The 24,221-nt window shown below is 51.1% G+C and overlaps 1 protein-coding gene across 1 annotated transcript; it reads left to right on the top strand.

Moving 5' to 3' along the window:
- The first annotated feature begins 1,558 nt into the window (after nt 1-1,558).
- Bnip1 (BCL2 interacting protein 1) lies at nt 1,559-12,565 on the top strand. Its single transcript, XM_076856333.2, has 6 exons — nt 1,559-1,662; nt 3,331-3,423; nt 6,535-6,626; nt 8,884-8,985; nt 9,727-9,845; nt 11,983-12,565. The coding sequence occupies exons 1-6, from the start codon at nt 1,579-1,581 to the stop codon at nt 12,177-12,179; spliced, it is 687 nt and encodes a 228-aa protein (XP_076712448.2). The 5' UTR covers nt 1,559-1,578; the 3' UTR covers nt 12,180-12,565.
- The last annotated feature ends 11,656 nt before the right edge of the window (nt 12,566-24,221 follow it).

The following is a 24,221-nucleotide window of genomic DNA, read 5'->3' as shown; positions in this document are numbered from 1 at the left end:
TCTCTAAAAAATAAACAAAACAAAAAAAGTAACCAGAGAGCTAATTAAAAAAAAAATTGAGCAAAGCAAATACAGAAAGGAAGTTTTCAATATCATTTATGATAAGAGAAATGCAAAATAAATAAAGGCCCTTTTTATTATTATTATTATTATTATTTTGGCCTAATCTGATGCGTGAAAAAAATCCATGTTTGTGGAAAGGCTATGGGGGACCAGCATTTGTACCACTTTTCTGGTGGGAGTGTAAATCAACATAACCCCCCATGAAGAGTCATTTTGACAGGATGGGTCAGAATTTTTAGAAGGGACATATCCTTGCCCTGGGCAAGTCACTCTTCCTCTCTGTCCTGTCTTTTAACCTTGTAGAGTTCTGAGAATTAAGAGATGATGACAGTGAAGCCCTTAAGATAAAGTGACTGTAACATTGATGTGATCCCATAGTACTGGTTAGTAATAGGGCAACAACAACCAACAGGCATTGAGCTCTTAGCACTGCCACGTTATCTGTGTCTCATTTCTGTGAATTGTCTCATTCCACACAACAGCCTCCTGCTTCTGTATCAGATGTGGTGAAGCAAACACTTAAAGAAGGTTCGCGGAGTACCCTAGGAACGCAGATGGGCCAGCACATAGCCCTGCTTGTACCATTCTACCTATGGGGAAATTTCTTTCTTTCTTTTTTTTTTTTTTGGTGGTGCTAAGGATGGAACCCAGGGCCCAGGGCCTTGTACACATGTGCAGTACCAACCACCTCAGCCTTCAAGGGTGGCTGTGAGGATTAAGAGAGATGAATACTTGTAGGCCCTCAGGTCCTCAGAATCTGTGGTGGCTGAGGGGACGTGAAAAGTAGATGGAGCAGGGGATGTGGCTCAGCAGTGGAGCACAGGAAGCTCCCGGCTAGCCTGGCAAGCCTTCCAAGGCCAGAGTCAAAGGAGCCTGCGGAGTCCAGGAAAGGGTGGGGCGAGTGGGTGGCTGAGGGCCTTGAGGCCAGCTAGAAGCGGGGACTTTTAATGATCAAATGCAGGAGCTACCACTTGTTGAAGGTTTGCTCTGACATTATCCCCATCGAAACTATTCCAGCCAAATTTAATCCAATTATACAAGAAAGGGAACTGAAGGACTAAAAGCACGTCCCAGTTCCGTATTTTAGAAGCATCCCTTTGATAGAGATTGCATACGTTTTTAAAAAGTTAATCACAATTCATACAGTAGAAAATATGAAAAAATACAAGGAAATTTAAAAAAAACGAAATGACACATCCCAACTGATACTTTTCTTATGTTTTTTCTTCTATGCAAGAAAAAAAAATGTAGTCATTAGAATGCCCGATAGGTAGAAGATGGACAATGACCACTGTTAAGCATTCTTGAAATTCTCTTTCTTTTCCTCTCCGTTTTATTAGGGCCAAACCGAGAGGACCCGCGAGTGCTCCCGACTGTCAGACTGTCGCCTGTCGCTCGCCGCTCGCGGCGGTCTCTAGGGGGCGCTGCCCCGAGTCGGGAGGCAAGCAAAAGAAGGCGGTGCGAAAACGCGTTCGAACTTGGGCCCCGCTCCGGCCCGTAGCCGGCGTCTCCAACATGGCGGCCCCCCAAGATGTCCACGTCCGGATCTGTAACCAGGAGATTGTCAAGTTCGACCTCGAGGTGAAAGCGCTTATCCAGGTACTGTTCCCGGGCCCTGCCGGCCTCGCCCTCCCGCGGTGCCGAGCGCGGTCTTTTCCGGGCTCCCTCGCGTCCCCCCCACCCCCACGCGCGCCCGGCGGCGTCCCCGAGGGTGGCAGCCGCCGCCTGGCGCAGACCGCCCGCACCTCGCTGTGGTCGTGAACGGAGAAATCGAGTAAAGGGCCAGAGGCAGACCCAGGCAAAACCCGAACCCGGACCCGGACCCGGACGCGGAAAGTCCGGGGGAAGGCGCCAGCGAGCTCCTCCGCCCCGCCGGCAGAGGGTCCCCTGGGCTTCGCCGAGCCCTGGGAGGGTCGAGGCCGCGGTGCAGCGAGCCGCTGAGCGGAGGAGACCGAGTGGGTCCGCGGGTGCAGCAGGAAGAAACCGAGAGTCCAGACAAGCTGCTTCCCTTTGCTAGGAGCGCCTCCTGACAGTAGAGGTAGATTGCAGAGGTGGCGACCAGCTGTGGCTAAAAATGAAGGACAGCGGGTCTCCCCAGGCAGACCAGCTGCAGAATGATCCAGGTTGAGTGAACCACAGACAAGAGAAGAGGCTTGGTGCCAACGTTGGAATTTCCTGAACTTCACTTCTCCGATGTACAATCTACAGAAGGTCGGGGCCAATTCTGGAAAAAGAAACTGGGGGTTGGATTAACACAAACGAATGATCAGGGTCTGAGCGTGTGGCTCGGTGGTAGAATGTGTGCTCAGCATGTGCACGGCCGTTTGATCCGCAGCACCAGGAAAGAAAGAAAGAAAGAAAAAATGACCCTTTTAAGCTCTCTGAATTGCCTGGACCCCCTTCTCCTTCTAGCGCTTGGGTTCTTTTGGTTGCTAACAAGAAAGAGTGGTTATAACTAGATGTATTGCACTCTGACCGTGTTCCATCTGCTCCATTGAGTGCCTTACACAGATATATGGCCTTAGGACAGGTGCTGTGATGACTATATTGAGGTACAGAGAACTTAAGTAACTTTTAAAGATTGCACAGTCAGTTCTTACAGCCAGAATTTGCACATAATCTGGATCTAGAGCCTGCTCTGAAACCTGGCCCCAGTGATTCTGAATTTATTTTCAGAAACAAATTCTAAATCTACCCTTAAACATGTCTGTAAACACTGTGACTTATAACAGATGGTTTGTAAAATCAGATCAAGTTAATCTTCTCATACTTTGCCAGGAATTTAAGCATTCTGGTTTTTAAGTTGGAAGGATCTAAAGTTACAGTATCACTTTTGGGTGCCCATTCTTGTTGGGCATGCAAGCTGCTTTAAGTCTTCATGCTGACTGAGTGATGCTTTGTCAAACTTAAGGGGCTAATAATTGGGTCAAAGCATAGTTATGATTCTATGTACTTGATATATATTTTTTTAATTTTGTGGTGTTGGTGATCAAATCCAGGGCCTTGCACATGCTGGGCAAGTGCCCTACTATTGAGCTATACCCCTAGCCTGCTCTTATATTATTGGTTCAACATTAATCTAAAGAAGGATGAGGAAAATGCAAGAGATAATGGTTTTGCTTGTGTCACAAAGGTAAACAGCAAAGATCAGGATGAATTCTAGTTAGGCCAACCTTAGTGGGCTGAATCAGCTTTCTTGCTGTACAGATGACATGATTTCATTTTGTTGCCACGAGAAAGGCCCCTCATCTCTTCCATGTCTCCTAGGATATCCAAGACTGTTCTGGACCCTTAAGTGCACTTACCCAACTGAATTCTAAAGTGAAAGAGAAATTTCAACAGCTACGGCACAGAATACAGGTGAGTGTGGCTGCAGAACTGAGATGTGGAGAATGGGTCACAACAAAGAGAGCTGTGTCCCCTGTGTTGTCTCTGCTTGAAAGTTATCCAGGTCCCTCAGACACTAGCTGGAATGGGTCATTACATTTGGACAGCGAGGGGGACCGCTAACCTCTCCTCAGCGAGGGAATAGTGAGGAACTTGAATGCCAGCTGGAAATCTTGAACTTGAAGACCCTAAGGTCACTTCAACTATTTTCTCTTGTCTACTGCTCTCTCTGGCCCACTCATTCTCCACCTCAGTCTGTCAACTGCTTTTCTTGCATGTGTCTTCCTGTTTATGGAGGCATGTGTCACATTAGTATGCCTGCGTTCAGTGATGGGCTAGGTGTCTCTCCAAGCACACCAGGGCGTGAGAAGGAGCTGTTGGAACACTGGAGCCTCTCCGCTGCCTGCCCAGCAAGTGTGAGAGGGATCGCAGGGTCTGTCCATCCCTGGTGACTCTAGAGGCACTTGATCTTGCTCCCTGTGGTAAAGACTTTGCCTCGCATATGATGTCACCTGGAAGCCAGCCAGCAGCTTTGTTGGTGCTCAGCAGATGAAGATAGTCTGTTCCAAAGCTGCAGAAACACTGGCCTGTTGGGTCACAGGGCAACAGGATGTTGTGTCCTACGTGTGGCCTTCCTGGGGAGTCTTTAGTTCAATTCTGAAAATACGCAGTTTTTCCCGTAGAGTTAACTTTAGAATTTTAGCAGTCACTCTACCTAGCTCATCTCTTTGTCTGTATCTCTGGCACTTATAATCATCTTAATTTTTGAAAGATTATTACTTTCATGGTTTATGTTTGTGTGCGTATGAACAGAAATAAGTTGCTCAGTTATACCCCTTATTTGTTTCTGTCCCCCACCCCTCACTTAGGTACCCATTTTCATTTTTTACTTAGGTATCTTTCCAGAATTTCTCTACTCAGATATTTAAAAAGACAAATGTAATTTCTTATTTATTTTCCATTTCTCATTTAAAAATTAGCCTAATTATAACACCACTTTTGTAAACTTACAGTATGTATTGGAAGACTTTTTACACGAGGAATTAAAGAGCTTCCTTGGTCTTTTTGTATATAGCTATGATTTGTTTTGGCCTCTTCTCTATCAAGGAGGATTGATTTGGATTGCTTCCACTTTTTTTTTTTTTTTTTTTTTTTTTTTTTTTTTTGCTTTCAAAAGCTAATTTATTGCCTAAAAGGCTTTCTTCAGCTAATCCCCTACACCCTCTACCTTCAATACAAGTATTTCCTTGTTCTGCTTAAGTATTTACATGCTTACCTGATGTTTATTTTCTTCACTAATTTATGTAAATTGCCTCACTAATATATTTATATATTTACTGTGCTCCTTGTCCCCATTAACTCCTCAGCACAGGTATGTTGCATCTGTCAAGGGGACAGGCTCATACCCAGTGAATGAATAACCCCACCCCAGTTCTAATCTGCATTCCTGCGCATGTACATGTTCTCTTCATGCCTGGAATTATATAAGAGATTTCTGTTTGTTTGATGTTTTTAGCTCTTATGTGATTGTCTTTTTTGTGCATTTGCAACAAAATTGTGATACTAGAAGAGAAATGGCCATATATTCTCAAAATACACTGTTCTACAGGTAGTCAGTATTGACTGTAAATGTCTTATTTCTCAACCTGGAATTTGAGAATTACTCTACCCCCTTGCTTTTCTCCAGAACTGATGCTGGTTCTCTGTGACGGAACTCCAGGCAGCTTTTCATGAGGAAATCATACATTGCTCCCTCCTGTCCTCCATGTCTCCTCTCCCTGTGCCTCCATTCTTCCATTCAGTAATTCAGTGCCTACTACATGCCAGGCACGAGGGATAAAGGTAGCGAACAACAGTTCTGCCTTCGGTTTTCATCCTACTAGGGAATTTTAAACAAACAGTTATGCAAACATCTGATGACATTTGCAAAAATTTTCCAATTCACAATTTTCTCTGCGTTAGCTGGTATTTGGGGAAATAAATTGGAAGTAATTTCTGAGCTATTGAAATGGTGGATACATAACTTGTTCCAAATTAGCACATGCAAATAAGCATGTAAATAAATAAATTAGTATACAAATAAGCTAACAGAAAGGTTTTAGATGAATAGCTGGATTGAAACTGGAACTTGTTTCAATTTGTAAACAAAAAAGTGTGACTTGAGACTTGAGGTGCAGGGACAGCTTTAATTACTGTGTGCTTACGTCACAGGGGTCTGATAGGCTGTTTGCTGTTCAAGTCTGCAGCTCCTATGCAGGCTGGAGTGTGCTGGTGTTGGTTTCTGGGCCATGAGCCTCATCTTCTGCAGACCTTACTGTGAGGCTGTGGCCTAGCCCTGGGTTGGTCCCTCCAGGGGCTTTCTGCTTCTGCTGGTCTCCTGGGATTATCAAACCTAGGCACGCTTTCTATTAATTTCTCTAAATTTGAACCCCAGATCAATTTAGAGCAGCTTCTCTAATCATAAATACCCAGGGAAGTCTTGCTTTGTTGGTTTTTTGTTTTTGCATCTCTATCCAGAACCCCATGGTGCCTCCACTGTGTCTCTGTTTTCACTCTGTTGATGGGTAGACATTTTCTAGACCTCTTTGCTGAGGGTGTGGCCTTTCGTGGGTCCTGGATTTGTGATGTTTTCAGTTCCAAATCTCAGCCTCAGATGGCCTGAATCTTCATTTTTCTGTCCCTACATGAGCTTTCAAACTCTCAAACTCTTCGTAACCATTCTCTGATGAACTAGGGACAGTAGCCAAGAGAGAGCATTTGGTTTTCTCATGATGGCTAAGTGTGGGGTCAGTGGCTTTCCATGTCAGGCATACCCTGGTCATAGGGTAGCAGCTCCCACATCCTTGCCGGCTGAGCACTGTGGCTTGAGATTACTACTCACTTTTGGGCCCTGGGGATTTTCCTTACTTCGTGCAGACTGGGCTGTAAACTTAAAAGGATATACGTTACCTATCCTTCCTGGATGTTCTGTTTTAAGGGGGGGCTTCAAGTGCCCTTATGCACCTTTGCTAGAAATAGAAGTGCTCTTCTGTTTTCATATCGGCTTTCAAAACTGTTTAACACAGAGCTGTTTTCTCCTTGAAGGAACTTGAGCAGTCAGCTAAGGAGCAAGACAAAGAGTCGGAGAAGCAGCTTCTACTGCAGGAAGTGGAGAATCACAAAAAGCAGATGCTCAGGTAGCAGGGCCTGGCCTCACGCCAGCGCCTCTGGGTCCCTTGCTCCCATGAAGCTTAGGGGAGTATTTGCCTAATAAACCCAGGCTCGTCGAGTGGTTTGCACAGGGCTAAGGGTGCTCTCCAGCAGTGATTTTGCAGTGGAGAGGGCAGGGGACCTGTCATAGTTCACACACAGGAGCACATTTAACATCATGCTGTATTTTTATATTTTCGAAACAAAACCCATGATTAGTTTTTTATAATACAGGGTCAATTTTATCTAAGAGTAATTGGTACTAGGAAAACTCCAGTGGAAGGGAACCTACTTGAGGGAACAAAATTTAGAAGATTTTGAATGGGACGTTATCTAAAAAAATGTCACACTAAAGATATAAATGAGCTTCTGTTATGTCCAACAAAATGGAATTTTAATCCAGCTGTGTGCCAATCCTGACTATAAAACCACAGCTATGTGCTACTTTTTAAAAAGATTATAACCTTTGTTCCTGTGTGTGTTTATATATTTATGTGGTGCTGGGGATGAACTCAGGGCCTCATGCGAACGAGGCAAGCACTCTACCCGACTGCACCCTAGTCCTGAGCTATTTCTTGATTTGAATTGAGGGGGGAATAACTTTTCGAACTGGGTGATCTGATAACACGAAGCACTACCTTTCCCTTCACATTTGGCTTATGTGGGGTCATCTCGAAGGGTAAGAGTGGTTGCTGCAGAGATTCTGCGGGCTCCAGGAGCTTTCCCAGTCCCTGGTCTTGGGGCACTCTCACCTGAAGCCCTGCTGTGTCTGTGTTCCTGGAGGTTTTCTCTAAGGCCCTCCTCCTTGGCTTTGCTTCTAAGTCATCTTCCAACAACATCCTCGCTGGCCGCTGGCTGCTGGCCGAAGCTGCATGCCCTCGGGGAGGCGCTGACTGGTGGTCAGGGTGGGTGGAGCAGTGTCTGGGGCTTTCGTGTTAGGATACTTTTGCTTTCCTGTTCCACCATGTATACTCCCATCTCAACCTGGAATAGAGAGGAGCCTTGAGCTGTGAAAGGCCATGCACGATGTGGAGCTGGCTGGCGTAGACGTGGAGGCGAGAAAGCAGTGCCTGAGTAGGTATTGGTGGCTTCTGTGGTGGGGACAGTACTTGAGCAAGCTTGGATAGCCACGCTTGTCACACTGTGCAGTGAGTATCTGTTCATCTGTCCTCTCCCAGTATATTGTGAGCCCCGGAAGGGCAGGCACTGTGCCCCCTGGTTGCTGCACACTGGGCCTTGCAGAACTCTCTTGCAAATTCTTTGAAGATACAGTTGATTCTTTTAAGATGGCAAGTGTAAAGTGGCATGGCAGGTGCTGCACAGCATCAGAGAGCCCTTGGGAGACCTTTGGCGTTTAGGTGTTATTAGAAACCACCTGAGTTCATGTGCTCTGCTTTGGTTTTGAATATTTCCAGGGATTAGTACAGTTGCTGTGAGCTGGTGCATGGGAGCATGGGTTTCATCCCCAGAGGGGTACAGTTAACTTTTATTTTTTGATGTTTTTTGCAGTGCTGGGGATTGAACCCAGGGCCTTGAGCATGCTAGGCAAGTGCTTTGCCACTGAGCTGTATCCCAGCCCCACAGTTAGCTTTTTTATGGTCTGTCAGCTGTATTGCTGTACCTCAGGGAGCTGTTCACCAAATTGGAGTTATAACCCACAAAGTAGATTAGATAAAGAATGTAAATAAATCATGTCAATAAGGCCCCTGCCGATACGGTGTATTTGCACTGCTCTTGAGTGGTCTATAAAGAACTGCAGATCTTGGAGAAATACTGACAAAGGTGGTGCATTTGTTTTTTTTCCTTCTATAACAACACACATTCACTGAGCAGCTAAGGGGTCAGAAACGGTTCTTCCAGTGATGGGAAGGGGCCTAGTGGGTTGGGGCTCTCGAGGAATGGCCACACCAAGCCACACACAGCAGACCTCTAATGCCTTAGAGGTCACTTGACAGAATGGGGCTTTTTGTGCCCAGCTGAGGGGTTGGATGCCACCCTGCAGTCTGGAGGTGTCAAGGGACTGTAAACTGTGCCTGCAGGGAGAGTGGCAATGATAGGACATCCTGGAGACAGCTTCTGGGGTCCAGAGGAGAGCTGTTAGGACCTGAGCTACGTCAGTTGCCAGGGCAACTGAGGGGCAGGGATGGGCGCCATGGGCTACGCTTGGAAGGACGGACTGCTGTGACAGCTGGCTGATAGCCGGGGGAGTTGACGGAAACTCAGATGGGACCCTTCTTCTTTCAGCAACCAGACCTCCTGGAGGAAAGCCAACCTCACCTGCAAAATTGCAATTGACAACCTAGAGAAGGCAGAGCTTCTCCAGGGAGGAGACCCCCTAAGGCAAAGGTAACCTGCCTTTTGTCTTTCTGGGCTCAGATAACAGGTAACAGTTGGCCTGCTGTCCAACCCTCTGTGGGACAACATTTGTGCTTAATGTTATTATATTTTTAAAGTATGAAAGAAGTGTATGCTTATTGGTAGTAAACGAGTAAAATAAAGAAAAATGCCACTTACAGAACGAGCATAGCTGTGATCTCGTTGCCCATAAACATTTGGCACATTGCCTCCCCTGTTACTTTTCCTTTCATATCTTTTACAAAGTCAAAATTGTACTATATATAAATTTAGCATCCTACACTTCTGCATTTTGAACTATGGCACAAAGACTCAGTTCTTTTTTTAAACAATGCACAAAACATCACTTTAAAGTGCCCAGAATGCCATCGTTTAGCCAGCTCCTGCTTGCTTGTGTCCCCGAGTCTGGTTTTTCGGTGCGGTGAGCGGCACACCTTAGAATGAAAGGCTTTATCCACGTTTTGGGTGGTTCCTTGGGAGGCATCCCAGGCATGAGATTGCCACGTCAAGGATGAACATTGTCTAACATGCTCTGTAGACGGCGTCACTGATTCTGTCCCTGTCGCGCTGTCACAGTCTGCACAAGCCCCATCTCTACACACACCCTTGCTGGTGACCAGTCATTTAAAATGCCAGCTAATGTGATAGACGAAGAATTGGGGCCTCGTTTGAACATGGGGCTTGCTTGAGGGTGGTTTAGTTGACATTCCTTCCCCTCCTCTGGGCTTTTAGGAAAACCACCAAAGAGAGCCTGGCGCAGACGTCGAGCGCCATCACGGAGAGCCTCATGGGCATCAGCAGGGTGATGTCGCAGCAGGTGCAGCAGAGCGAGGAGGCCATGCAGACTCTAGGTGAGCCCAGCCTGGGCGGGAGTCTTTGCCCAGGGCTCCTTCGCCTCTGCCCACCTAAAGCTTCCTGGCTTGTGTGGCATCTTGCTCGTGAGGTGAGGTGACATCTCGGCCCTGTTCAGAGTAGGGCACACTGCTCCTGCCTCTCCTGTCTGTGCCTGCAGGTGTGCCACAGACAGCCCCCCACAGCGTTTCCAGTAGAGCATTCCCAGGGCCTCAGGGATTCCGGCCCTCCTCTGGGACTGTGTGGCAGCAGCCGGGTGCAGGAGGGCTGGTGTCTGGTTTTCAGTGAGTGCTCTGGGGTCCTGTGTGACCAGGCAGGTTGGGAATCACGACTGCTGTCGAGACACCCAGACTGCTACGGCTGTGCTCCTGAGCATTATTTATCATGAGCTCCTTTTCCCAGGACCAGTTAGAGGCTGCTGAACTTGGAAGAGTCACAGTAGGCGGAAGTAGAGAGCATGGTAGTGTGCAGCCCTGACCGCCCCCTGGCTCCAGCCGGTCTGTCATTTTCAAAATGCTCTGTTTCCTCTGATGATTCATTTATTAGCTTAATTTTGTGAAAAGGTAAAATATATAACGTGGTTAAAGGAAAGATGCTGTCCATGTGCTGCCTGGTAGAAACATAATGGGAGCCATGCATGTGACTTTGAATTTTCTGGTAGATACGTTATAAACAGTAAAAAGAAATGTGAAGTTAATTTTTTATTTATATTTATATTTCATTTAAGCCATTATATGTAAAATATTCCCATTTCATCAGGCAGTTAGTAGTAAAATTATTGAAATAGTCACTGCTCAGTGTCCCTGTGTGGTTCAGGAACCACACAGATGTCAGGATCTGAGGGTGCTCAAGTCCCTCATATAAAATGGCACAGTATTTGCATACAAACTACCCACATGCTCCTGTGGACCTTAAGGTACCTCTGGATGATTTACAATACCTAACACAGTGGGAATGCTGTGTAATAGTCGGCATGCTGTGTCCTTCAGGGGAATAGGACAAGAAAAAAATTTCTACATGTTTATTATGGATACATTTTTTTTCCACACGTCCATCCTGAGGTTGGTGGAATCCAGGGGTGTGGAGCCTGAGGAGGTGGCGGAGGCCTGTGTTGTATGCTGTCCCCTCCTGCTGTCTTGAGACCACGTGTGTATTTTATACCTCCAGATCTCTCAGTTTGCATTCGCCATATCTTACATGGTCAGGAGTCATGAGTGTGTTGTGGCTGCTGTATTGTCAGTGCAAAAGGTGCCCAACTAAGTAGAACAAAAAGAAAATACAACAGGTCACTGTCCCGAGAGGTCAGAGACCCCTGACCTTCATCCCTCCAGTTCCCTCCCCATTTTCTTTTACATCCGGGGTCCTCCAGGCTGTGAACACAAGCAAATGAACATCCCCAATGCCCCTTCCTGCGCAAGCGGAGTGGCTGTCACCCTTAGCTCTTGCCTTCACGTGTGACGCTTGTTCAGTGGATGTTCTGAGGACACCTTACTGGGCTTTATAGGTGAAGCTGGCCAGGCAGACCTTCTTCTCTGAGTGTCAGGCCCATAGTCTGCACTCAGAAGGACTCCTGACTTGGCACAGTGAGCCCTTAAGGGACATGGACCTCTTGGGAGTCACCCAGGTGGAGCATAGGTGTTAGTTACATCTTTAAAGCTGAAGCCAGTGTCCAGGACTGAAGGGCTGGTACATGGGATGACTCTTGCCAAGGCCCAGTCCGTCCTTGCCTTTGTGTGAATTGCAAAGAGTGCATCTGACCTCAGGTGTCCTGGGGGGGCCACAGCTCACAGGTGGAAGGTACCGGTGCCCCCAGCCCATGAGCTGACCTAGCCTCATGGCACCTGTCCATGATCACCCGGTTAGTTTGGTGGCTGGTGGGTCCTGGTAGAGCCTGTCTACTTTGGAGAGCTGAGTTTGGTGCCTGGGTGGCCCACCTGCCTCCCTTCTCCTTGCTGGTGTCCCTCTTCCATACTCTTGAGCCAACCCCATCAGCTGGCTGGGCCTTGGGAGGAGCCTCCCTGTCCGGGCCGTTCTCTGCTCCCAACGCAGTGTGCCTTCTTGGCAGCCAGCGGCAGCAAGCTCCTGGCCACATGTGCAGAGGGTCTCTTGAGTCAGGCCCTCCCTCTTCTCTTTCAGTCAATTCTTCGCGGACCATCCTGGACGCAAACGAGGAATTCAAGTCCATGTCCGGGACCATCCAGCTGGGCCGGAAGCTCATCACGAAATACAACCGCCGTGAGCTGACCGACAAGCTGCTCATCTTCCTGGCGCTGGCCCTCTTTCTCGCCACAGTCCTCTACATCGTGAAGAAGCGCCTCTTTCCATTTCTCTAACTTCCGGGAGCGGCCAGCTTGGTTCTCCTTCAGGCCCCTGTCTCAGGAGCCATCCAGCCCGAGCTCCGGCCAGGCTGCCAAACTGAGCCAGTCCCCATCGGCTCCGATTGCTCAGTGGGTCAGGGAGGAAACTCGGCTCCCAGCTTTTCTGCAGGTGACTGGTGTGTAAAGGGCAGGCAGAGCAACGGGCTGCTTGTGTGACACAGGGACTCCGAGGGCACTGGGCAGTTGAGCACTGTGGGTGGCTGCCACAGGGGCACCAGCTCCAGATGCCCTGCCCCCCTGGAAGCTTAGTGCCCAGTCTGGTGGGGGGACGAGAGAAGAGGTGGAAGAAGGGTGACACAAACTCCTGGTCATTCCTTGAATAAACCAGCCTGTATTCAGTAGATGCGGTGTGTCTGTTTCTCAGGATTCGTTCTGGGATCCCTGTGCCTCTTCTTGTTCTGGTTTCTCAGACATGAATTTAAACAGTCTGTCCATTTGTTCAGTAAAGCCTTGTTAGGCAGCCGTGGCACCGTGTCCCAGATGCTGCTGGTGGTTGCCAAGGTTGGGAAGCCAGCACGCTCCTCCCTCAAGCAGCAGTGTTTGTCGGGAGGGGCCTGCCGACTGCTCCAGCGAGGTGACTCAGGCCAATGTCTGACAGTACAGAAGGAGAGGCTTTCTGACCACAGCAGCCAGGCGAGTCCAGCGCTGGGCAGTGACTGTGGGGCCAGCTGACCCCTTTCTGAGGTCCAGACCAAGTGGAAGCAAGGAAAGGGAAGCCAAGGAAAGCTGAGGCCCACTTGGACCCGAGTTCTGCCAAGGCCCGGGGCAGGGCCTGGGTCTGGCCAGTCCTGGAGGTGTCAGTGTCTTCTTGAGCTATAGGCCTGCTTGATCTCACACTTGAAGTCCCCCTCCCCACTGCCCCAGAGGACCTGGAAGGGGTGATGTGGAGGAAGAAGGGTCAGTGGAAAGAACATGGATTTTGGACTTGGTTGAAGCACTGGGCTTGGAGTCTGGGGCTCTACGATTGGTGCTAATACACGACCCAGAGTGGGTTACCGGGGTGACCATTGGTTCAAAGTTCATAGTCAAATTGAGAATCAGGACAATGTGAAGAAGCAGATGGAGCCCCCGGCTTCCTGAGTGCTGCCATCCCCGGGGCTCTGGGCCCTGAAATGTCCTGCAGCAGAAGCCCCTGGCTTCCAGAAGAGCTAGCCAGGCAGAGGCTGGTCTTTAGACCTGTGGGAGTGGAGGGTGTTGGGGGCTGGGGCAGTGTGTGGGGCAGTACCAATGGCCACACTGATTACCTGCAGTCCTTGTTGCTAGCTTAACAGTAGGTCCTGAGTAGTACGTTGTGTGTTTTGATGGTTCTGTGGTCCCAGTTACCTATGGTCAACCATGATCTGAAAATGTTAAATGGAAAGTTCTGGAAATGAAGAGTTTGCAAGCTTTAATTGAATGCTCTTCTGAGCAGCACAATGAGCTCTCAGGCCATTCTTCTTCCTCCTTCCCAGGATGTGAGTTGTCCCTTTGTCCAACATGTCCACACTGTGCCTTTAGCCTCCGGCTAGCCCTTCGGTGGCCTGGTCAGCTAGTGATGCACTGCTGGGGATCATAGTGCACAGGGTCTGTGCTGGCCGTACTGCAGCACCCACCAGGGGTTTCAGAGCCAGCCTGGGGTGGGGGGCTGCTGTGTGGGCCACTGCGATGGAAACACATATTTCACATAGATCATCCTTAAACAGTTCTTGGCCCCAAAAGACATTCAGCACAAATTATACACACATGTGTCTTATTTTGGGTCAAATTAAAGCTGAGAATAAAGCACAGATGGGAAGTTCCCACTCGGATTCCAGCTGTATACGCAACAGATGGGCGCCTTCAAGTTGAGATTTTCTTGTCTCAACATTTCTCTTCACTACTTCCTGCTAATCGGAACAGCCTCCTCACAGTATGGAGATGTGTGGCTCTGTACTTCCTGAAATTCTCCCTCTGACCTGCCGCCTGAATGTAGCATCAAACTTGACCCATTTTGAAACATCCTGTCCTACAACCCTGCCAGACTGGCCTACAGGAATCGGCCCTCCTGAGATCAGCCATGAGAGGGCAGTGTCCACATTCGCTCTGTCTTGAGGTAGGTATGAAGGGCTCCTTAGGCCATTTGAAAAACTCTTGTGGATTTTTTTTTCTTTTTCTTTCCAGATTTTTTTTCCTAATCAATGTGTGAAGCTTACCCATATTTTGGTTTTGGAGTATATTTCATGAGTGGCTTTAGTTTTCACTCTTAAGCAATAAGGTGAGTTCATGTGCTACATTTCGATGAGCCGACAGTCAAGGAATTAAAACACAGCAGCCCTCAAGACAGTTTTCATTCAAGAAGCGTTTCTGAGCACCCACTATTTGCCAGGCATTTGTGTTAGGGACACAGTGAACACAAGATTCCCTTTGTCTTATGATTTGTGGGGGAGGGTAAGCAGGTAATTCATACACGAAGTCTGCACTGGGTTGGAAAATGCAGCTGGCTCTCTGCATCCCTTGGATTCAACCATTCTTGGGTTGAAAATGTGTGTGACTTCATTCCCTGTCATTACCCCCAATTAGCATAGCTATTCACAGACATTCACATGTCTTAGGCATTGCACATCACCTAGAGGGGATTCAAAGTGCACCGGAGGGGCTGGGGCTGGGACTCAGTGGTAGAGCACTTGCCTGGCCTGTGTGTGAGAGGCCCTGGGTTCGATCCTCAGCACCGCATATAAATAAAGTGAAAAATCCATTGGCAACTAAAAAATATTTTTAAAAAATAAAATGCACAGGAGGATGTGCATGGGTTCTGTGCAGATCCTGTGCCATTTTATATGAGGAACTTGAGCTCTGTGGGGTTTGGTGTCCCCGGGGGTCCTGGAACTGGTCCCTTTGGACACAGTGGACAACACAGTGCCTTTGGGGAAGGGGGGGAACAGGCTCATGGAAATGGGCTCAATGGGACATGGAAATGGGCAGGTGTGCAATAAGCAGGAAGAAGAGCAGTCCAGGATAGCTTTTTAAAAAACAAGAAAAATTACTTAATAAAATGTCATAAATTTTAGATCTATGGTCTAAATCATTTTAAATGCATTCAAAGAAAAACTCGTGTACACACGTTGGCAGCAGCACTCCCCCCAGGATCCAGAGGTCCTTTGGCAAGTGGCTGAACAGAATGGTGTATGTGCACAATGGACGCCGCTTAGCTAGGGAAGAAGGCTGAGCCGCCGCCGCGTACCGAGCCTTGAAAACGCTGTGCGTCCTTTAAGAAGCCAGCTATGGAAGGCCACATGTCATGTGATTCCATTTATATGAAGTACCCATGTGGACAGCTGGTTGGTGGTGGCCAGGGCCAGGGCCAGGGCCAGGGCGAGGAGGAAACTGCAGTGACTGCTTAAGGAGTGTGGGATTTTCTTTGTGGCTCATGACAATGTTCTGGAGGCACCCATGCTGCATACTGTTGTGAATGCACAAAGCGTCACTAATGGCAAATTTTATGTGTATTTTGCCACAAAAACCATCAAAACTGTCTTGTTTATGGGAGGGCTTTTAAGAGGATTTAAAATGGATCTGATTGGACCTGAGGGCAGTGGCGAAGCTCAATGTCACAAATAGACAAGGCTGAGCGGCTCCTCTTACCTGAGGAGTCTGAGGCAGGCAGTCACAGCCAGGGAGAGCCGCGTGGGCTCGCTGCTCCACGGCATCTGGTCTCTGGAGAAGTGTTGGACGATGAACTACTGACCTATGTGCTGAAGGATGGTCTGGATGGCCAATGTTATGTGACGTGCCACAGTTAAACCTTACAGCCACCTTCTGCGTAGTCAGGTGGTGAGCTAGGGGAGGGTCCTGCTGAGAGCAGGGGGAACAGAGGCCCGGTGGGGATGACACAGGCACCTGCGGGAATCGCAGGGAAGCCAGTGTGGCTGGAGCAGAGCGCAAGGTCTCCCTGTCCTGAGGACTCTACACCGTGTCCCTCCCGGAGGCAGTGATCGCGTGGACACTGATTCCCCCAGAAACCTCCCCGCCCTGGGCACCAGGCTCTCTGGGTTTTGCTCTTGCTTCTTGGACACTCTCAATTGTGGTTCATCTTTCCAACCTTAAGTGCAGACTTAGCTCGGGTTCTCTCCCCCTGTCCTAAACCTCTCTCAAAGACAGGGTGGCCACAGCCCCACAGCAAGCCCCTGTCAGTGGGAGGACCTCCAGTGGTTCCCAAGCCACAGCCGTGCCACGGACTTCCCAGCAGAGCTGTGGACCCAGACTGTCTCCATTCCCCTGTCCTGGGCTCAGCAGACCTCCTGGCCTCCCTGAGGCCGGCCGACCACACTGTCCTCAGGGGTCCTGTGGGGCTGAGGGAACACCATCCCAAAATGTGACTGAGAGACCAGAATATGCTGTCCCAAAGTACACCTGCAGAGCCGTCCTCTGCACGGCACTTAGGTGCATAGGGCCAACCCACAGCAGCACACATCTGCAGGGGGAAGAGAGAGCTGTCACCCACACTCTCCTGGGCCCCCATAACCCACCCCTCCCCAGGGCCCACGACCGTGGTCCTTCCTGGAGCTCAGGGGGCTGGACAAGCTTCAGTCACCGGCCCTCCCTCACCTTGTGTTTTTTGCGGCTCCCCTCATCAAACATGGCTTCTCCCCAATTCATCTGTCTTCCATATATTTAATTCATTATCCAAAGAACCTCAAGGCGGGAGGGAAGCCATATTTCCCTCCATTACCGCCCTTTCCCTTCCCCAAGCCTCTCTCCTCAAAGCCTCCCTCCCATGGAACCAGGGACGTCACTGCAAGTGGCACTTATGGTGGCGCTCAGGGCAGGCTTTGGTGCACCGTGTTCTCTGTGTAGGAGGCCAGGACTCCCTGTGGGAGGCGCTTTCACAGGGGACTCCACGTGCAGATAGACGTGTGGATACGTGGTGGAGTGCTTGCCTGGCATGTGTGCGGCCCAGGGTTCCATCCTTAGCACCACATATAAATAAATGAATAAATAAACAAATAGAGAGATGGTGTCCATCTACAACAAAAATCCATATATTAAAAAAAAGGTAGTAAAACAAGTTGTTTTCTCCCCGGCTCACGGTGGTCTTCCTGGGGCCCTGCCTGGGGTTGGCCCACGCTGCGTTTCTCCCCTAAGCAAGGACAGAATAAAAATAGCTGCAGGCTAATCTAAGAGATAGCAGGCGGCAGTCTCAGTGGTGTTGTCAGGAACGAAGGGCTACAGCCTGGGAGCGAGGGGAGGGCTGGTGTTATCACCCCCCACCTCACCCAGTGTCCCTTTGGACCCAGCAGCAAGCCCAGGCTCCACACCAGAGGCCCCAGGCCCACGGCCTCTGGCACGGTGTTGGTCAACTGCACCTCAATGGGTCACAGTGCCGTGGTCTTTAAAAGCGTGGCCTTTGGTGGCAGAGAGGCCTGGGTTCTAATCGCAATCTTGCTGGCCATATGTCCCTGGGCACAGGATTGTCCTCTCTGATGTGGGTTCCTCATCTACATCACAGGGACAGCTGGGCAGCTCTGACCCTAGTTGTGCTGGGGGATTCGAAGTTGCGCCTCCCCCCCAAGAGCTCACATGGTGCCTCTCAAAGTGACCCCCACAGGTGACACATTCTACATCAAACAGAAGCCAAGCAACCTCACTTTGGACTTAACTTTAGGAGAACTGTGTCTAGCAGGGGTTGGCAAGGAGTCAGGATCCAGGGAGGGAGGGATTCCTCAAATGGCACTCGGCAGAGTGGGCGAGCGGTGGCAGACAGCCGGCCTTCCAACCGGGGGAAAGGGCAGGCGTGGAAGTAGCTCCATGTGAAGTGATCTTCACTTTTAAACTTGAATCTTTGTTTCGCTTCTCCCCTTGCCATCTTATTCTCTGGCAAAGAGTGCTCCCAGATCAAATTATTCCACAGGGAAGCAGATATGGAATGAGGATGGCACTGGCTGGTTTAAAGCCGAGCGTTCTCTGGTGTGGAAACCACAGTGCCCCGGACCCAGCTGAGTTTCTAAGAAAGGGTTTCCTGGTTTGCACAAGACAGCTCCCAGGGGTCCTCTACCTTCATCTGGACAGGCTGCAGGAAAGTGGATGGGAGGACCGGAGGGCGTGAGTTAGACTGTAAGCTCCTGGCTGCCCCGTGACCTCCCCTCCCCTCCCCTTTCCACTAAGGTACTGCTGTGTCATTGGGCCACACTCTGTGCTGGGTCTTGAGGACAAGAATACAAGATCCCACCTGCTCTGCAGAGCCAGCAGCCTTCTGGAGTCTGACCTGAGTCCCAATGGGTGCTCCAGAGAGTGTTAAGTACTCAAGAGGAGGCCCAGGGATCCCAGGGGAGCCTAAAGTGACAATTCCTTTGAACCACTTAGAAACAATGGTGCTCAAAATAGAATTAATGATTATCTGTTATACATGGAGCATTCGCTGGTGTGGAAACCGCAGTGCCCCGGACACAGATGAGTTTCTAAGAAAGGGGTTCCTGGTTTCACAAGACGACTTTCCTGGGGTCCTCCGCCTTCATCTGGACAGGCTGCAGGATAGTGGATGGGAGGACTGGAGGGTGCAATATTTGATGAAGAGTTTCAGTTCAGTATGTGATGATGCTACTTTTAAATTTTTTATTTTTTGAGATGAGGTTTTGCTGTGTTGCCCAGTTGGTCTTGAACTGCCTCACCCTCCCCAGTGCTGGGACTGCAGGTCCACACAGTATTAATAAATCTGAGCACTTACTGTGTGCAAATATTTCACTTTATCCAGGAATTCCACCAGGGAGGCAGTAGATGTACAGTCAGCTGAGGCAACTGAGGCCCAGGAAAGTCAAGGAACCTACCCAAGGCAACAGCCAGGAGCTGGTGGATCTGGGCTTCAATTCAAATCCAGGCAGGTGGGTTCCAGAGTCTCTGGACACCAGAAATGAGCAAGGCCAAGGAGGCTCTGGTGCAGACAGTCTGACCTCCTCAAGAGACTCCACCCACAGCCACACTGCACTGGGGAGGTGGGAGCCACCGGGCAGACCCTGTCTCAAGCCACATGGAGAGGCCACGTGGCTTGAGAGGCAAGGCACTCTGGCTCACAGTTCTGAGTCCTGTCTCCGAGTCGTCCCACTCTGGCACCAGAGGAGTGAAGAGGCCTCCGGATAACCCGAGCCCGCAGCCTTCCAGTCTCCCAGCAGAGGCTGCGACAGACCCTGTGGAGTAGGAAGGAGCCATCCACAGGGTGCCTTGTTGGAATCATTGGCTATACAACATTAGAATGCTGGGGTTTGGGGCTGGGGATGTAGCTCATTTGGCAAAGTGCTTGTCTTGCATGCACAAGGCCCAGGGTTCAATCCCCAGGACCACACACACACACACATACACACACACACACACAAGTGCTGGAGTTTTTGCTGCTGGAGACTTGGCGATTGGAGGGGACTGGAGATTCTGAAGCAGAAGGCCTTCTCAGGAACCAGGTGCCTGTCTCGGGAATCAGGCTGTCAATGGGCTCCGCTGGGCTGATAGGGGAAGGTGCCCCAGAGGCCTCCAGGGGGGACGCCCCCTCTCCCACAGGAGCTTCTGCAGGGCCACTCAGTGCTCTGGTCCTGCCACCTCTGGCCGGGCCTCCCTCCTGCCCACCTCCAGGTGTGCCTGCACCCAGCACAGAGCTGGCACACCACAGTTGCCCCCTCAGTGCTTGGCCCTGAATGAAGGCTGCAGGTTGGTTTCCTACAGGGCTGGTGCTCAGGAGAATCTGCTGACCTGATGCCAAGTGATCCCGACCACGTTTGCTGCATTTTTAATTAATTAATAATTATTATTTTTTATGGCAAGACACTTGACAACAGACTTTGAGCACATTCGTCAGCTTCCTGGGTCATTATAACCAAGTACCATAAACCAGGTGGCTTAAGGTGGGAATCTGCCATCTCCTGGTACCCGAGGCCCCAGGGCTGCAGTCAAGGTGTCCGAGGGCCACGCCCCTGGGCCTCCGTGGAGAACCCCCCAGCCTCTTCCCGCTCCCGGGGCCTGCTGGCAATCGCTGCCGTGGCCTGGCCTGCTGCCACCCACCCCCACCCACCCCCACGTCATCTTCTCCTGTGACCCCGCCCCGACTCCCCTCTACGTCCAGGCTCTGTGACCTTTACTGTAAGGACACCAGATCTGCTGGATTAGGGCTCACCTGATGACCACATCCTAACTTAAGGTCACATTCTGACGTACTTGGCCAGGACTTGGCTGCGTCATTACAGGGGACACAGTCCACCCTGAATAGCCTGGATAACCTGGCTCACCCTTGAGACAAGGACCGACCCTGTGCTGCTGCTCCAAGGTCTTCGGAGTCAGTGGGAGAAGGGGGAGAGCCAGGCCTGGAGGGGTCCATCAGGCACCCCCTGCGGCACCTCAGGGGCTTCTGGGGGCCCTGATGGGTCCCCTGCCTGGAGAGGCTGCTGCCGCCTTCTGAAGCCGTTCCTACTCTCACGGTCCTTCTGCGCCTCCCTGCAGGTGGCGCTCACCTCAACCCGCCAGTGTTGCCCACTCTAAGGGCCAGGAGGGGCGGGCCCGTGTGTCACCTTAGCGCCCCAGCGGGCGGGGCGGGGGGGTGCTGGGATAGGCCCCTCCGGTCGGTGCCGTCCCCTGGGCTCCACGTGGACAAAGCGCCCTTGAACCACGCTGAGGCTGGATCCAGGGCGACGGGGAGGTGGCCGCAGCCACGGCGGTCACCTAGTGGAAAGCACTGGGCATTTGATTTGCGGAGACTTAACCTGAAAGCAAAATGCAGCCTCCCCGCGATAACGGCCTCCTTCAGCCGCAGCGGGTCAGACCACGGGGTCGCACGGCCCCTCCCCCCCCCCGTCCCCCCACCCTCCCCGGCCCTGGAGCCTGCTCCCTCTTTCCTTTCTGGGTTTCAAAGTGCCTAGGGACAGTGACAGGGGAGAGGGCTGGTGCCCTTAGCAAACCTGCAAGAACCAGTCATGTTGGCCAGGGATCAGACCCGGCAGAGCCATTACTCCAGCTCCACTTAGTGGTTTCCAAATCCTGCGACAGCTGCCACTCAGTGAGGGCCTGGCCTCAGCCTGTCGCAGCAGCTCTTGAGATGGGGCTGCTGTTATCCCAGGGGCAGGGGAGGAGCCAGAGGCCCGTGGGGGCAGGTCACACAGCTGGTGAGTCCCAAGCCTGTTCCCTGACCACTGCACCATCCAACCCAGTTCCGCCTGCCCTGGAGTGTCTCCCAGGAACCTCATCGGGGAACCACGGGAAGGGATCGACCTTTGTCATCATCTGGCTTTAGTGTCCAGCAGCAGGCGTAGTGGGATTTGAGCCTCATTTTGCAGGCAAGGGAATCAGAGGGGCAGAGGGGTTGTCTGGTCATGATGGTGGAGTGGGGATTGGCCTTGGTCAGCGGATGCTAAAACAGGTACCCCGTGGTCTCCTCTGAAAGAAGGCCTCCTGGTCCTCTTGCTCCCCAGCCATCAGGTCCCCGTCCGTCACACCAGGGACTCCTGCTCCAGGCCCAGCCCGCTACGGGCCACCTGCTCATGGCTGCAGGGTGTGACTGGCTCTCCCTGCCCTTTGGGAAACAGGAGGGTGGGGACTGCTGGGCAAGACGGGGTAGCATTGAGGGATGGAAGCAGCCTTCATGTGCATGAGGCCCGGGTAGAGAGAGACCCAAGTGACTCCATGGCCCTTGTGGGCCACCAGGATTTGAGAGTGAGGTTACTCTATGGAAAACCAACGAAGGTGGACAAGGTTGAGACACTCTTGAATGTGACCTTGACCTCTCATGGGAAAATTGTTGGCATGAATTCTGAATCGAGGCTGCCTGGTTGATGCTCTGGCTCCTGCAGCTGTTGCCACTGCCATCATAGCATTTGCCACATCCCGTCACACTCACCCATTTATAATCCTTTCTGTATCAGTTAGCAATGGCCCCAATAATGCTGCATAACAAAGAGTACCACAGACCCTCAGAGGCAAACCCCAGCAAACACGAAATGAGCTCTCTGGCCCTAGTGGGCCAGCTGGGGACTGGTGGGGACGGGCTGGTCTAGGCTGGCAGACCTCACTCCAGGGGCCTCCCCACCTCCTGAGCCACAGGGAGACACACAGAGCACAACCTAACTGTGCAAATGCTGCTCCAGCCTCTACTGCCATGTTGTTTGCTAGGATGTATTTTCTGCCTATAAAAGTGGAGAAAAGAGAAATGTAATAATAAATATGTTGTAGTAATAAATGCATCTACCGCATCCCACAGCTCCCTGGGATCCTTGCTGATTGCTGGATTCCTAGTCCTCAGCAGGGGGCTCCCACAGTAGGTCCTCGACAGACAGGAACACATCACTACTGTTGTCTGAGCACCTATTATGTGCAGGTGCCCTGATACACTTGAGCTGGGTTTTCTCGTTTGTCTCAAGCACTCTGGTGCAGGTCCTGACGTTCCCCATTTGTGGAGGAGAACACTGGGGCGCCCGGGAGTTCAGTAACGTGTCGCAGGTGAAGGGCTGCATGAGTGGGAGTCAGAACACAGCCCGGTGGCCCTGCAGAGTCTGACCCACAGGGCCGAGCGCTCGCCAGGGGAAGGCTGGGCTCAGTGGGGCAGAGCAGGGTGGGCAGGAGAAGCAGCCCGGCCGAGACTGGAAGGCTAAGGGGGTCTTACCAGGGCCACCCGGCGAGGCTTCTGCATAGAGGGCACAGCAGGTGGCACACGGGTGGACAGAGTGGCTACTGGAAGCCCGAGGTGCTGGAGCGCAGTGGAGAGCCTGCTTCAGAGGCAGATGGCGAGCTGAGGACGAGGGTGAGCAGGGCAACCGCGGCCGGGGATGTCACCCGCCCCTCCCCTCAGGCTCCATTGCTAAGGGCATCGCTAGGGTGGACTGTGACTCCCAAGGGTTACGTGCTGGGAGCTTGGTCCCCCTGTGGCCATGGTGGGGGTGGGGCTGTAAGGGGGGCCTGTGGGAGGTGCTTACTGACCCCCGTCCTCTCTGCTGTCCCAACCCCATCTGTCCACAAAGTCCCTTACACATAATAAACACCATGGTGGTCTGAAAGCGAAGGGCACGGGAGGCTGGATGGGTGACACACAGTGAGGCTCCTGGGCCTCTCCTGTCCTTGGGTCACCGTGGTCCTTGCTGCAGCAGCCTCCTGCCCCAGGAGCTCCGTGAAATTCACCCGGGCACCGCCCAATGGCGCCAACCCTAGGCCACACATCAGGCCTCTTATGCCCGTGCTAGGGCTGCCCTGCGCCCCCTGAGGGCCACGCTGTGCCTGTATGTGGGTCCCCATGCACACAAACCCCACAAACAGGGGAGCTGACACACTGGGGCCACCCACCAGCAGGAGACGGGCAGCTTTACCTCCGCTCTGCCTCCTGACGAACTGGACCACGGCACCAGGAAGGCAAGTGGAAACGGGAGTGGACTTCCCACTCACAAAATAGGATAAAGTATTGAGAATGTCGCCTGGTGTCTACCAAGAGGGTACTATGAATAAACATACCATGAAAACATAGATAACTGTATGCCAAGGAACAGGACAGTAACAAATGATTCAAAAACTAGAAATACAGGAAGTACTTGACAAAATCACCATGTCATGGAGACTTTAATAAAATCTAGTAGGGTATTATCTGACCAACTAGGCAAAATACACATACGGAGGAGTCATATAATAAACAGGCTAAACTCAATATTCCATGCTTCTAATTCAAGAAGATGAAAAGTAAACTGAAGGCACACAAGAAGAAGTGATTTATACAGAGATGTGCATAAGTTCACCAAGGCCCTGAGTAGTTACTGACAATGGTGAAGATAAAGAGGGAATGGATAGAAAATATGTCGTAGCAGTCAGCGCTCGCTGTGTAACAAACAATGCCCAGCAGGGCTTACGTCACGGGTGCTTGCTGCTGCTCTTGAGTTTCCAGATAACTAGGCACTTTCTCATGGGGCAGGGTCGGCCAGGCTGTGAGCCAGTGTGTGTTCTCCCCACAAGCTCTGCTGATCTCGGCTGGACCCTGCCCTGCCGAAGGCCAGCTTGTGGGAGGGTGGTCTGGATGGCCTGTCTCTCCCTCTG

Source organism: Callospermophilus lateralis, chromosome 5, assembly GCF_048772815.1.
Source record: "Callospermophilus lateralis isolate mCalLat2 chromosome 5, mCalLat2.hap1, whole genome shotgun sequence".
NCBI lineage: Eukaryota > Metazoa > Chordata > Mammalia > Rodentia > Sciuridae > Callospermophilus > Callospermophilus lateralis.
The sequence above is the reverse complement of the archived record's forward strand: the minus strand, read 5'-3'. Positions and strand labels throughout refer to the sequence as shown.

Bases quoted from the DNA above. Each gene is read 5' to 3' on its own strand.
- Bnip1 (XM_076856333.2), top strand. From the start codon at position 1,579: ATGGCGGCCCCCCAAGATGTCCACGTCCGGATCTGTAACCAGGAGATT. The intron at 6,627-8,883 runs GTAGCAGGGCCT...TTCTTCTTTCAG, and splicing joins CACAAAAAGCAGATGCTCAG to CAACCAGACCTCCTGGAGGA. The intron at 8,986-9,726 runs GTAACCTGCCTT...CTGGGCTTTTAG, and splicing joins GGAGACCCCCTAAGGCAAAG to GAAAACCACCAAAGAGAGCC.